The sequence below is a fragment of the Harpia harpyja genome, chromosome 11, assembly GCF_026419915.1.
Source record: "Harpia harpyja isolate bHarHar1 chromosome 11, bHarHar1 primary haplotype, whole genome shotgun sequence".
NCBI classification, from domain to species: domain Eukaryota; kingdom Metazoa; phylum Chordata; class Aves; order Accipitriformes; family Accipitridae; genus Harpia; species Harpia harpyja.
Genome location: NC_068950.1, coordinates 28973673 through 28988305, shown reverse-complemented (window position 1 = coordinate 28988305; position 14633 = coordinate 28973673). Strand labels below are relative to the sequence as shown.

At 40.9% G+C, this 14633-nt stretch overlaps 2 protein-coding genes across 2 annotated transcripts in view; one reads left to right on the top strand and one right to left on the bottom strand.

Moving 5' to 3' along the window:
* The window catches only part of SELENOF (selenoprotein F), a 28642-nt gene extending 20087 nt beyond the window's left edge, over nucleotides 1-8555 (bottom strand). The window contains exons 1-2 of the mRNA XM_052800690.1: nucleotides 8411-8555; nucleotides 5313-5480 (exon numbers count right to left, since the gene is read on the bottom strand). Coding sequence (XP_052656650.1) covers nucleotides 5313-5480; nucleotides 8411-8479 — 237 coding nt within the window. The 5' untranslated portion in view covers nucleotides 8480-8555. The remainder of the gene's footprint in view (nucleotides 1-5312; nucleotides 5481-8410) is intronic.
* A 710-nt stretch (nucleotides 8556-9265) lies between these two features.
* The window catches only part of HS2ST1 (heparan sulfate 2-O-sulfotransferase 1), an 80353-nt gene continuing 74985 nt past the window's right edge, over nucleotides 9266-14633 (top strand). Inside the window, exon 1 of the mRNA XM_052801254.1 lies at nucleotides 9266-9594. Within this exon, the coding sequence (XP_052657214.1) occupies nucleotides 9471-9594 (124 nt within the window). The 5' untranslated portion in view covers nucleotides 9266-9470. The remainder of the gene's footprint in view (nucleotides 9595-14633) is intronic.

Sequence of the window (14633 nt, the reverse complement as noted above, 5' to 3'; positions counted from 1 at the left end):
GTGTTGAAATAGGCTGAATCGTTCATGTCTTAAAATGACTTCCCACGCTTTCAAGTACCAAGGACTTGCAAGGAAAAGAATTCAGCCTGATGCAGTGAAAACATGGTATGACCTTCCTGCAGAACCGTCAAAGTATCTGGTTAAGTACAGCACCAGGTACAATGCAACAACTAGGGAACAGGTCTGCAACATGCCTAGCTGCCACATGTTTTGATCAATCTAACTGCAAATGAAGACATGCTTACCTGACTGGCCAGTGGAAATCCAGAATAAAACTCTAGGAAATGTTCTTCTGCTGTGCCTTGACTTTTCTACCCATTTTCCAGAGTATTTTAATATGCATTCTTAGGATTTTCTCCCAAGTTGGTTCTCTGTTTTTAGCATTTTTCAAAATATTGAGAAAACAATACTTAAAGGTCACTAAATACCACTATTTTCTAAATCTCATCTATTCTGTTTGTCTACAGCTAATGGGATTATGTCCATAGACTTGCATTACCTTTCAAACAGCAGTCATAAATACTGAAAATTATTTTAGGTTCAGGTAGGATGTAGAATGGGGATCTGAATGTAAAGCAACCTTAAGATGGGCTTTAAGATTTCTGGGAAAAAATAATAACCAAAGTTTAAGCTGCCCACACATATTTCAGGTTATTATTTCACAATACTCTGATGTTAAAATGAAAGGAAATTTTTATATTTACTGGTGTGGGAAGAATGTCTAGTTGGAAACCTCCCCTCTAACAGCACAATAATCCATTTCAAGTTTCTGAATTATTTTAGTTATTTATATTATTACATCTGGTACAAGGTTGGTAAAAAATAATCCTATATTTCCTATTATCTTAGCAATGCAGAGCCTAGATATTCCATTAAGTTATTAAACCATGCTTTGACAGCTTATCATATTCTGACAACACTGAATATATGCACAAGAAAGTTGCTAAAAATCTCACGATTTTGGATGTTCTTGCTTAAATTTGTACAGTGGAGCAGTTGTTATCCATCTCTATGTAACTTTAAAAGTATGCATATAGACTCCTGTATCATTATGTTTGCCCTGTTTTACAGCAGAATCAAACTATTTAGAAATAGTGTACGGTAGACACATGTGATGTTACCCATAACAACCTGCCATCTAACCCATCTATTTTCATGTCTCAAATTTCCTGGTCAACTTTTGCTTACACTTGATGCCATGTTATCTAATTCACCAAACTCCATAACATTACAACATGACAAATACTTGACAACAGAAATTTAAAATGCTGAAGTTCAACATATCTTAGTGAGCAAAATATATTTCAAAGCTCCGTTTAGAAATATTGATGACTTTTAAGGATGGTAGTAGCAATGCTGTACAGCGCAACTGTGAAATTTAATGTATGGCAAATTTAATCACAGAGTTGAGTCTTAAAATCAATTTGGATTTTGACATGCATAAATTGCTGAGATACGATCTTAGATTATAATATACAATTAATGTTATATGCTTATAGCTATGTCTGAAATGATCACACAGCATAAATGAAGCTGCAGATGGAGTGCGGCTATTTTCAGCTACTGCAAAATATGGACAATCTCTCCTGCTACTACAATTTCACGCACAGTTAGCTTCACCTCCATTTCATCCTTCTACGTTTTACACACCAGCACTACTCTGCATCTGACAGACTGAAGCTTAAAACTTGCAGCTGTCTAGAGCAATACTGTTTAAGATAGCTTCTGAATTAGGCTGAAAGTGAATACAAAATCCCTAGAAGAGGAGAAAATGAGAAAATAACCAAAAGAATTTTTTTCATTTTACCCACAGTACAATTATGAAGTAATTAAAATATATCACTGGACAGGTGCCAGCAGAAGTTATGAGCAAGACAAATACTGGGTAACAAGAGCACCTCACAGCTATTTTCTGCAATGTCAATTCACAGAATACTGGACCAATAACAAGATGAGGATTACTAAACATCTTTCAAGGATATGAAACAGTTGAAATCTGTAAACATCTCATTTGAGGTTGCAGTGATGCTATTCAGCACAAAGTATTTTTAGCACTGGGCATATTTCACAGATCATTTGTGAAAAGCAGCAATGATACATAAAAATTGTCAGATACACATGCTATCTCTTTGCCTTCAATTTTAAATTCTCATTTAAAACTCAGGCACAAGTCATGCAATAAACTAACTCTCGCTTTCTCTATTTCTAACACTTGCCATATACTTAAAATCCTGATGTCTGTCCTGGAATTCTAATAGTTTGGAAGTCTGTCTGTAGCACAGACTACCAACATGCTGTGTCACATGATGGGAACAAGTATCTGCTCACATAACGAACTAGCTAGGTCATGTACTGGAATCATGGTTCAGAAAAAAAGATTCACGTACTTTGAGGATGTTAAAGGACATAGTCACAGCATTAGCAAAACCCAGAGCATCAGTGCTCTAGAACTCAGCAACATGGAAGGTTGTTAATCAGCAAGTCAGACACCTTCCATCTAGATGCAGGTTTTTAGAGTAAGATCAAAAAAATTCTTCAAGCAAGAGGGGAGGAAAAAAATTTAAGATTTTTAACATCCATTCACTCTGGACTACCAAATTTTCATTAGAAAGAAGACTTCTATGGTAATCTGAAAAAACTAGGGAATGGGAAAAAAATATAGCAAAAGGCAGCATTCCGTTTTTCTATTCCGCACACATATAATGAAAATACTACTTTGGCAAGAAGCTACTATAAATTAGATTGAGCTTAAGATTTTACTTTTATGTAAAAATTAACAATTACAGACACCTATTACAACCAGCAGTAAGTTAAAACACAAGTCAGTCCAAAACGTGATGATTCTGAATACAATCTGTTAAGATAATATTCATGGTCATTTCTCCAAGCGTTAATTTTCCACTGGCTAGTCAAGGGAAGTTACTTCGTGCAAATTTTTTTTTTTAAACTTAAAAAAAAAAAAAAGTCAGCAAATCCAAAATATACATTTCCAAGCAGTGGTAACAGTATAAAAAATTTCCACCTTCTGAAACAGCTTTCAAAAGAATATTAGAAACGATGTTGTAATTTAGCACTCAACCATATAACCATAATGTTAGAACAATTGAGTATTTCTTTTCACACACACAGTATGGAAAGCCTGCATTCAAACCCAGACATGAAAATTCATGAAAATAGTATCATAATCACTCCTATAATTCAAGCCAATATATAACGTGCTAGCTCCAAATCTCAAGTATCATTTCTATTAAATATGTTAAAAAATGTCACAGAAGTAAGATAAAATAATAATCAAGATGTACACTGAATTGTGCTATAGCAGCAAATTGTTCCTGTTTACTACAAAGCTCAAGCAGAAAATGGAACTGGGTAAACCAACACAAATAGATTAAAAAAGAAACAATATACAATCTCTTGGTTCCTATGAATATACAACGAATTCTGGTTCACTCTGAAGGGATCTGTCAAACAACCTTGAGACCCTGTGCAGCCCTACGCTATTTGTTCTACTACATTCAGCATGACCAAAATAGAAAAAGTTTTGAGACTAAAAATATTTACAATGTAAAGCCCTGACCACAAAATGGCATTTGATTAGTCTTACACAAAAAGTGTGATTATCCACACTGTGAAATCTAGGTCTGATTCAGGATAATCAGAAAAATATCTATTGATTTTAAATCCTGTTGCTTGATCCAACTTTTATTAGTGTAATGTTTACAATACAAAGTTACATCTTGAGTAAATTACTGATAATTGATGAAGACGGATTTTTTTTTCCTTACAAGTCCCATTGACAGAAATGCAACACAATTCCTCTATTTTCCCAACAAATGACAACAGAAATTATCCTGCTCCACAAGTTCTTGTGCTACATCTTGTGCACACTGAGGCAAAACTGTAAGAATATTATCTGAACAAAAAAAAGCATCCGCTCCTTACATGAGGACAGGAAGCCTTGTTGCTGCCACCACAACTGTTACTAGTTGTGGTACACAACCACAGCACAGCTGAAGACTCTTTCGTATTTTTCGATTCCCTTTTAGTACATTTCATTAGATTTTATTCTGAAACTTTTCAGCTTTTGTATGTGTATGTATATGTATATATATATGTACACATATATATACACACACACACACACACACACAACTGGAGCATTTTCCAGAGACAAATTTTCCTTTATAAGATTCATATATCTAGCAAAGAAAAAGTCTTAGATATCAAGTCCCATAAGGATTGTACTGAAACATTAGTGCAAGCATTATTTTGTCAATATATGAAACACAATTCACAGACTTACCTCTTACCTTGATAGTCTTTCAATATTAAGGAACTACTAATTATTAATTCTCTGCAAATCTCAAACACTGGCTTCTTGATATTTAATATATTGTACCTAACACTGTAATCAGTGATTTTGTTAAAAATTATAGGCAGACTTTTTTTTTTTAATACTATGCTGAACTTAATTGAGAAGAGAAACCCCCTAGATTTCCTCATTAATTTCATGTTGTCAGTTATTTAGCTAGCTCCTAGCCATTAAAAATAATTTCACCATCTCTTCTCCTTGAAATCTCTACCTTCCTGACTGGTCTTCAATGCATTCTAGAGTACTCTTAAATTACAACATATTTGAAAGCATGTATTCTTTTCAAGAGCTTTGTAAAAATTCTTCCTTGCTGACATACCTGAAGCAAGATAGATATTATTTATTGCAGTTAAAGGAAAGGTTTTGCCTTAGCCTAACTGATTGAAGCACAGCATGGGCTCTGAGCAAGATCATTCCCAGTATTTCTAGCTGTTAGAACCTAACTGTTCTCACTGCTGCAGAATGGAGTTGAGCAGCCCTGCTTCTGGCAGGTTCGTGCCACTTCAGGAGTTGACCTGACAGCTGCACCAGCCTTTTGTTCCTCGGGACTGAACTGAACTATCCTGGCCATTACACTGTGGGTCAGTGACCAAGCAATAGCTGCAATCAAGAACACCAGTCTCCTTATCCTCTTTTTTCCCCCTCTTCAAATCTCATACATCTTTCAATTTAAAGAAGCTGGGCATAGCTCCCATTAGTCACTTCACACTAGAGAAGGGCTGTCACAGAACCAAAGGTTCCCCTGCTCATACAGGAACGTTATTTTAGAGCAGTATGGCAAGTCTGCAAATCTAGACCCTATGTATATTGGACTATCAAGAAACATTGCATTTTCCTCGAGATTATAATCCAGATTCTCATATATTTTTAAAATGAAAAGTTTCGTATACATTACATAATGTGTTAAATTATTCCACAGAGAATTTGGTCCAAAACCCACCTTTCTAGTTTCCAACTGAGCTTCTTCTTGGCAGCACTGCCTGCAGAACGGATCCAACTGATTCAGATTGAACTGTCCAAGAAGGCTGCAAGAACTGCATAGCAAGTTACTGGAGAAGCCCAGCTCTCTGCAAGCTTCTGATGACAACTGTGCTCCATATACACTTATCTGAAAATCAATACAATGTTATACTTTAGTATTAAATTAGTTGTTTAAAAAAAAAAAAGAACATTTTAAATGCTTTAATGATTAGGAAGAACAACTAAGTCTCTTGTGACTTTTTCAGCAATGCTTAACGGTCTGCCCATAAGTGCAAAACACCACCTTATTTTGAAGAATGGTCTTAAACTAATAGTGAATTTTAAACACTCTTACTATGCACATTTCAAGGTATCAGACCTGCCAAAATTCATTTATATACGCTTCTGACAACTCTACTGTTTTCCTATTGCTAGCTACAAATTAAGAAAAAAACCCAAACATAATGAATCAGCTGAAACACACATGGCTACAGCTCTCTAAAGCCTCCCCTTTCAAAACAATTTCAGTAAATTTCATATCACCAAAAACACACTTGGAAAATAAGCATAACAGCTAAGCTTGGGAAAAGCACAACCAGGGAGTGATGAAACAGACCTAACTGCTCAACAAGGCATACAAGTAGGATTTTAATTTCATGTTTGCATTAATGTTACAGGAAAATTGCATACTAAAAGTGGAAGTGTAGATAAAAACCCGCAATTCTGATTTACTAGTAACACATTAAAATAGGCAACTTATTACATGGCTTCTATGTAAAACACCAGTTCCTTTTTTTTAGTGAGCAGCAAAAACAATGTTACCAACTACCCCAGCACTTAGATATTTGGGTTTTGTTTTCACATTCCCACTTCCCTACACAGGGATTTCTCACACTCCAGCTTAAAACCCTTCCTGCCAGCTGTATGCTGGGGGGCAGAGGAGAGTGAGAGGAAATTAAGAAAGGAGAGAAAGGAGACAGTTTTCCTTTTGCCAGATGCTTCTCAGTCTGGGTGAAAGACCTTGGGCAAAACCCACATCTAAACTACCAACAAAACAACCAGCAAGCACCTCTGTTTTCAGAGAAGAGTGAGATAACACTAGCAAACTGGACTGGACTGGATAACAGACCAAGAGTCAAAAGAATTATGCTGGGCCAAACAAACTAAGTTTGTCCTTCAGCAAATCAGACTTCTCTTCACATTTAATATGTACAGCATACCCAAGTAAGATAGAGACAAACCCCATTTCCTCCCCTGAAGTGGCCAACCTATAGCCAAAGGAAAGACATGTCACTGATGTGACAGATAGGCATTATTATGGATTAGGAATTGGTAGAAAATACATTAGGTGCCTCATTATTCTGTTTCTCTGTATCTGCTAAAAAAGTTAAAGCATGAACAGAGAAGTATAATATACTGAAAATTATTTTGAAATTACTATTCTGTCAGGCAGAAAGCTATTTTTCTTCTTCCTACAGGACACTGCTAAAGGAATTTCTATATATGACAGCAGGCAAGCAAAAATGGGACCCTACCATACTTGAATAATCTATTATTTTTCCTTTCTGAGGCATATGAGCAATAAGAAATATAATACCACCACAGTAGTACAGAAAATCTAAGGAGGATGCCAAACACTGCCAAAGCTACATTTTAATTATTGTTCACTTATTAAATTAATGATGATGACAGTAGCTAAAACCATTTTCTTGTACCTTGCTGCTTGTCACCAACCCCTTTTATGCTTTACTGTCATCTTTTCCTCACTTTTGAATCTGTTCACCTGGGAGCAAAAACAGTACTTCTGGCATTGTCATTTTGCTTCCATCAGCAACACTCTTCACACCTTTGCCCAGCAGAGTGCTAGAGCATCTGCATATATAACGCCAATACTATCCTGTTTTTTGTGGCGGACCAACCAAAAAACAGTGTATGAAAGCAAGTAAAGTCTCCATTGCATGAGAATTCCTCAGTGAAGAGGTTCTAGTTACACAGCAAGCTCAAAACAGCTTGAGAATAAAACCACAGGGAGGGGAAGGAGACAAAAAATTAAAAAAAAAAAAAAAGGAAGAAACTGGCTCTCTCTAGTATTTTTCCTCAATTTTTAGTACCGTAACTATTGTACTATCCTAAAATAATAAGTACATCAATTATAATAAATGTCTCCGTTTAGGATTAGAAAAGAACCCTCACATTTCAGAAGCTAATTTCCCACCAGAACAAGATAATTCCAGCTACTTAGCCAATGATGCACCTCAATTCAGCGGCATGCTCTTCTTTAAAGCTTTGATTACAAATACACATTACACAACTGCTTTGCTTTCACATTTGATGACTTAATATATTAAAACAAATACAGCATCGATACAAATTGCTTTAGGAAGCATTTAATAGTTAGAGTGAAACGTTTGAACAGGTCTTTTGAATAACCTCATGTCTCTGGAGCTCAGGTGGGTCAGAACTTTAAGGGCATCAGGTGCACTAAAATAGAGAAAGCTGACCTGTCTGGCAAACCTCGAGGGACTGCCTTCACAGCACCACTTTAGAAATCAAAAGCCTCCTAGCTTCACTTTCCAAACCCATTCTTAACTCTGTTACTAAGGATAATCCGGGTCATGAGATTTATATCAACACACAAACCCCATTAAAAGTGGGCGAGGAAGCCTGTAAATTTATTTCAATAGTCACTGCAACACCCGCAGCGATCGCCGCGTTTTCCGAGCGAAGAGAGTAAACCGGGGCCGAGGCGAGGGACAAGGCGGAGGAGCGTTTAGGCTTCAGAACGCGGCTCTCGCTGTCCGGAGGAGCAGAGGCAGCGAGAGGAGGAGGGAAGAGAGCAGAAGCAGAGAACAGCCTGCGGCAAGGAGAGCAAAAGAGGAGCCACGGAGGCAGGAGAGGGACGAGGCACAGGACGACGCCTCGGGGATGGGACGGGCAGGGCAAGGCCCACTGCCTCCACCTCCCGCTATGGGACACGTCTCACTCCCGCCCCACTCTCCCTCACACCCTCTCTCTTTCTCTCGGGAAATCGCAGCCGCACTCAGACCCGAGCGCAAATAACCCGGAACGGCCTCTCACCGCCTGCAGCCCCACTAGCATCCAGAACCAGCAACGCCCCAGGGCCGTTAGCTCGGCGGCCGCCGCCATCTTGGTGCTGGAACGCTCCTGCCAGCGTCGCCGGGAGGCCGCCGAAGGACCTCACCCATCGCGGATGCCCGACACGCTGCCTGATGCGGGAGAGCGTAGACTTGCTCCCAACGCCCAGCACCACCAGCAGAAACGGCTAACCCAGAACCTCTACGGGAAATCTAGAGCCAAGCTACTCCACTCTGTTCAAAGTAGCGCTTACACAGCGAGGCTAAAGGAGATGCCGTTCCCCGGCCTCATCAGGCCTTGCGGAAAGAACCCTGAATAAGGTCCTTCCTCAGGCCGAAGCGTTACTGCCAACCGGCATATAGGGCCCCTGGTTCCGTCGATTGACAGCCGGCCTGAGCAGTACTATTGTGCCATTCCGAAGGGCCGCCGTGCCTGTGCCCAATGAGCGTGAGCAGGTGGGCGGGACTTCAAGAAGGGCCTCCCAATCACGAAGGGTCGCATGTAGGCGGGACATCGCCTCGGTCCGGCAGCCCGGAGCTGAGGGGGAGGAGGAGGAGTCAGCGCCCCGTGGGCGGGGCGTCGCCCGAGCGGGGCCAATCCAGTTGCGGGAGAGGCGGGGGTAGCGGTAGCACCGCCCAATGGCGGAGGGCGCGGGGGCGGGTCCCGCCGCCGATTGTCGGCGGCGGTGGTGGCGGCAGCGGCGGCGGGGGGCGGGCGCGCGGTTGGGCGTTCGGTTGCTGAGCAGCGCACGCAGGCGGGGGAGGGGCTCGCCGGTGGCCGCCGCGCGGCGGTTGGTGACGGGCGCGGGGGGCGGCGGGTGCCGGGCGGTCTGCGGGGCGGTCTGCGGGGCGATGTGAGAGCGGCGGCGGCGGCGGGCCCTGTCGCGCTCCCCCAGCCGCGCTCCCCCAGCCGCGCTCCCTTCGCCTCCCCTCGCTCGCGCCGTCCCTGCGGCGGCAGCGGCGGCGGCGGCTCCCGCCGGCCTCCGCGGCCGGGCCCCGCGTTATGTCGTGATCCCGGGCGGGCGGCGCTGCTGCTGCTGCTCATGGGGCTGCTCAGGATTATGCTGCCGCCCAAGTTGCAGCTGCTGGCGGTGCTGGTCTTCGGGGTGGCCGTGCTCTTCCTGGAGAACCAGATCCAGAAGCTGGAGGAGTCCCGCGGCAAGCTGGGTGAGCGGCGGCGGGGCGCGGCCGGGGGCCTGGGGCAGGGCGCGGAGGGGGGGGGGGGGGGCGGCGACGGGGCGGGCAGCCGGACCGGCGGCGGGAGCGCGAAGGAAGGGTTGGAAGCCCGGCCCGGCTCTCCCCGCCTCGGTGTGCCGCCTGGCCGGGGTGGGGGGGGTGGACGCCCGCCGCTGGCTACTTTTCCCGTATGGCTCCTTGTGTTTACATGCCCGAAATGATAAAGGACCTGATCGATACGGTCTGGGGACTCTGCAGGAGGGGCTGTCAACAGCAGAGGCAGCAGCCTTGGCCTTTGAGTTCATTTGTATGTGTGCTTTGCGAGATCATGAGACCTAGGAGAGATCGGTGTTGGAAAGATAAATATTTCTGTAGCGTGTCTAAATGGGTTTCCTTAAAAGAGCGGCGGTGTTCAAGGCTATTAGGAGCAGCGGCTGGCCTGCGTGTGTCTTCTGACAGGCGCCTGGGAAGGGAGAAGAGAAGCAGTAGTGGTGCCAAAAGTGAGTCTAGTTCTGCTGCCTGCTGCTGCAACGAATTACCGTCGTCTTCACATTTAATTTCTACCTCAGACGTTTTACTAACGCTTGGCATTGTAAAGGAAAGCACGCTGTCAGATAAAAATAAGGTAAAGACATTGTTCTTAATGACAGACGGGTGATTTGTTCTACTCTCGTTGAACGTAAGATGTTATTTTCTGCGGTTTACTGAGTGTAGTTAGTGATCTCCCAGACTGTCACTGACCTGCAGGTAAACAGAATAATGATTAACTTGAAAACTCTGGTGTGAGACTTCTTTTGCTTTTCCTGCCTTAAAAAGACCTTTTTAGAGTAATATCTGCCTGGTAGGTAACATCTTACTACTTTTTCTGTTGTACGTAAGGCTGCAGAACTTGTATAGCTTTTATGTTACTTGCTTAAGGGTCTCAGGGATGTGAAAAAATACCACTCTGAACCTAGTTTGTGGTGCCTAGGAGCTGTAAAAACACAGCACTGAGACTTCTGGTGTATACAAGTGCAGGGGCTGGTTTACAAACATTGCTGATTTGTTTTCTCATAATATTTGACTATACTATGAACACTTCAAGTTTTTAGGAAGAAGAGTGCACGTGTTACAGGAAGAAAGAGGTTCCCGTTCTTTTTTCGCCTAGAAACTTGCTCCATGCATGTGTTCCTACTGGTGTGAAAACTAGAAGTGGACTTTGAGTGACATGGGAAGTTTAACAGTGAGCTTCTAACAGAGCCAGAGTCAGCATAACTTAATGTTGAGCTGTATGAATGCCATTGGGATTTTACTTCTCAGCATTTCTTTTCCACTTTGCTCTCTCTGGACTGGATATTAGAGATTAGGACTTTGGACATGGCAGTGGTTGACTGCTTGAGTTATGGGATGCTCTTACGCTGCATATTTTTCAACTGAAAGTCCATACCAATTATAATTGAGGCATAATTTTTGCAGGGTCTCAATAGCTGTAAACAAAAATTTGAAGAAGAAGATGAATGAAATCGGAAGATAATTCACGCAGGTGTTAACGCAGTGCTCAAGGTTCAGTGGAATTTTGTATCCATCTGTTTTAAACTGGTTGGTACCTGTGGCTTCAGTGCCTCTGTTGCTGACAGTGTGTGTTACTTTGGGGAAATCTACCTCCTGGCATGAAAAGATTAACATAATGCATGTGAGAATACAGAATTTTGCTGCTAAAACTTCCTCCTTAGTATATATGCAATGGGCACGATTAAGTTGCATATTTAGAGGATTAAAATACACAGCTAAAATACTGCTTTGAGACAAGAATCTAATTACTATATTCTGCTGATTTTACTTCTTAAGGAGAAGGCAAAACATTGTAAAGTTTATTAAAAGTATGATGGAAAGATTTGCTTTGCGAGCAACTTACCAGTGATCCTCTAAAACCTGGGTAAGGAGGAGAAAAAGGGCTTTCTGCAACAGCTTTGAACTTGGGTTTGGGTTTTTTAATGTGAGAATATGCGCTGTTAAAAAGCTTCTAGCTGTCTGAATGTCTCCCTTTTTACGTGTTTGGTATGTATTTTATGACTAGCAAATGTTAAGGTTTCATTACAGAAAATTTTTTACCATCATGATTGGTGATATTTCTACTGAGCTATAATATGGAGAATGGTTTTCTCCAAATCAGAGTAGTTAGTTGACCTAATGCACTCGAATTCCAATCTTTCTCCCTGCCCCCCAAAAGAATGAGGTGTGTGTGAGTGTGTATGTGAAGAGTCAGTGATGCTATGATTTGATGATAACAACAAACTAGTTCTTTTGGTCTTTCAGTTGTGTTTCAGTGGGTGCTTTATGTTAGAAGTCACATTGCATATTGTTTGGGTACTGGCTTTTGAACTGTGCTATGTGTTTCCGTTGATATATCGTGATAAACTGTCATCTTGGAAAGTAATTGTAAGAATTAGGCGCTGACTAGGAAAATGGAATGACTTCAGATTTGACAGAAAATAAAATAATTCTGCAGTCTTATCAGCAGTTCTAATAATATTCAGCCATGCTTTCTGATAGAAAGGGTTTTATCCAATTTCTTCACATATGAGCAACTCCTGATTCTGTACTGAACAATTTGGGGGCGGGGGGGGTGTGCGTGCGTGTTAATTTCAGTTCACCATCTTAAAATATCTTGCCTATAACATGAAATTGGAGGATGTTTCTGGGCAAAAAAAGAATGGGAACCTCTCTCTTCCCGTAAGACTTTAGATAAAACTCAGTCACACTGGCAAACTTTTCTAAGTTGAGAAGTATAGGAGATGGAAGCAAATGACCATCACAAATGCTGGTGATGCTTTTTTTCTCTGTAATGAGATTATTATGATCCTAATATAATTTAAAAAGGTATTTGTAAACCTGTGGGTCTCTTCATCATATGAAAGATAACTCCCTAATTGAAAAAAATGAAGAAAATCAAAACATTAATTGTAACTTCTCTGCAGCTGCTGGACTTCTTAAGCTCTTTACAAATGGTTTGTAGTGGTAAGATCACAAGCAGAGCCCAGTCAGAACCCAGTTTCAAGTACTTTTTTGGTGAGATTTGTACATACAGCTATTAATCTTTCATATTATTTTCAAGTTTACATGTAAGGGCAGCTAAATTGGCATTCTCTCCAGACTAAGCTGTCCCTAGTTGCCAGTGAGAACTCTAATGTTTTTATTTAAGCCTGGTGTAGGCACTTGCCCATTAGCTCTAGGAATGTGCAGCCCTAATAGAGAATATTACACATGAAAGGCAAATGCTGAGGTTTGCACTATCATTCTTGGAACAGAAATAATGTCTGACCATCCCCTTTGGTTTTTGGAAGCCTCGTGGGTGCAGCCGTGCCTCTGGTTTAAACTGACCTAGCATTAAACATGTACTATGCCATCTTCTGCATTGCCATTAGCGTTCATGGTGAGTTGGATCAAAAAACTGATCCAGCTGGAAGTAATCCATCCATCTTTTCTCTTCCCTCCCCAAAATTTTGTAATGTGTTGGTGGGGAGCTGGAAGAGAAGAGGGAGGTTTGTATGTGTTCTAGCTCTTGTGTTAAATTAGATTTATTCTACAATAGCATGTACTAGAAGCACTTCAGGGTTGGGCAGAGGGGTGGGGGAAGACAGTGCCTCGTTCAAGGAAGAGTCTGTAAGATTGATCAGAGAAGGTGAGGATAGTAGATGGGGAAGGATTACTCTCTGGTGGGTGGAGGTGAAGTAATACTTTCTAGCTGTTTAGTGATACTTACATATTGGAATAGTCCATGTGTGAATAACATAATATACCATAACAGGGAGAGTAAGGATTGAACAACTTTATTACTGTTTCAGATTATTGCTTCAGATCATGTTGAAACACTGGTTAGCTGTACTGTGGGAGTATTTCTTCTGCTAAGTGGTAAACAAACTTATGCTCATATCTGTTAATTCAGCACCTTGAATTCAGCATATAGAAGTCTGTCACTTGAAAGAAATTCTTAATATTTACTTAAAAAAATTTTTTTTCCCTGAAAATACGTGAATAATTTGAAAGGCTTAGGCTCTTTTCCTAAGCCCAGGGAAGAAAATTTAATTGATGATTAATTGATTGCCAGATTTTTTTTTTTTTTTTTTTAGGTACTTTCCTAGCGCCTGTGGCCCTTGCTTGGGTAGTATCCTTCTAAGCACTGTGCAAGTACCTAACAAACCACTCTTCCTTTGAAGTTAAATGATTTAACTTACCAATGATTAGATCTTATGCTTTCTAGAAATGTAAGAGTTTCTACTTTTTGGGGATGTTGAAATAATAGGCATCTTATGTTTCCTTCATTTAGAAAAAAAAAAATCTCCTGTCAGTAGGCCTGCCAGTTGCATGTGTTTGGAAAATACCTCAGAAAACTTCTCAAATTGTCCCTCCTAATATAGCATGCATGGTTCCTTAGTATATTATTTATACTTGAACTTCATTTATGAAGAGTAGTTTGTGATTGTTGGCAGGTCTGGCTGCACACAGCTATGCAAATAATTTACTAGCATTTCTTTTAAATATAGCTCTGTTGTCCAATAGTTATTATTTTCCACTGAGTAGCCTGAGGCATTCTTTCAAAAGCTGCTTTCTTGTGTGCCGGGTTTCCTGAAATAAGAGTTTTAATGCTGCTTCCTCAGTTCTATATCCAACCAGTGAAACATTCTTCCACTTTGCCTTGCTGGTTTTATCATACTTTGTCATTTAGTTCGCCCTTACCATTCCCCATCACCATGTCCCCAGTCGTTCCAGACACTTTCAGAATAAATTTTAAACTATTCCTGTACTACGCTTGTACTTCCCATTGAAATGTGTGATATAGAACAATTGTATGTACCTATTTATTTCTTTATTTATTATGTTACTGTTTGTGATTTTATATTTATTTATGACTTTTTGGGGAATAAGTGTTGCAGCTGCTGCTGTTGCGTTCTCTATGAAATTGGTAATGTCTGAATTTTGACTAATACAGAACTGTGCATGTTCCCAAGCATGTACCAAGACAGTTCAGACTTGCTAATGGACTCTGAGGC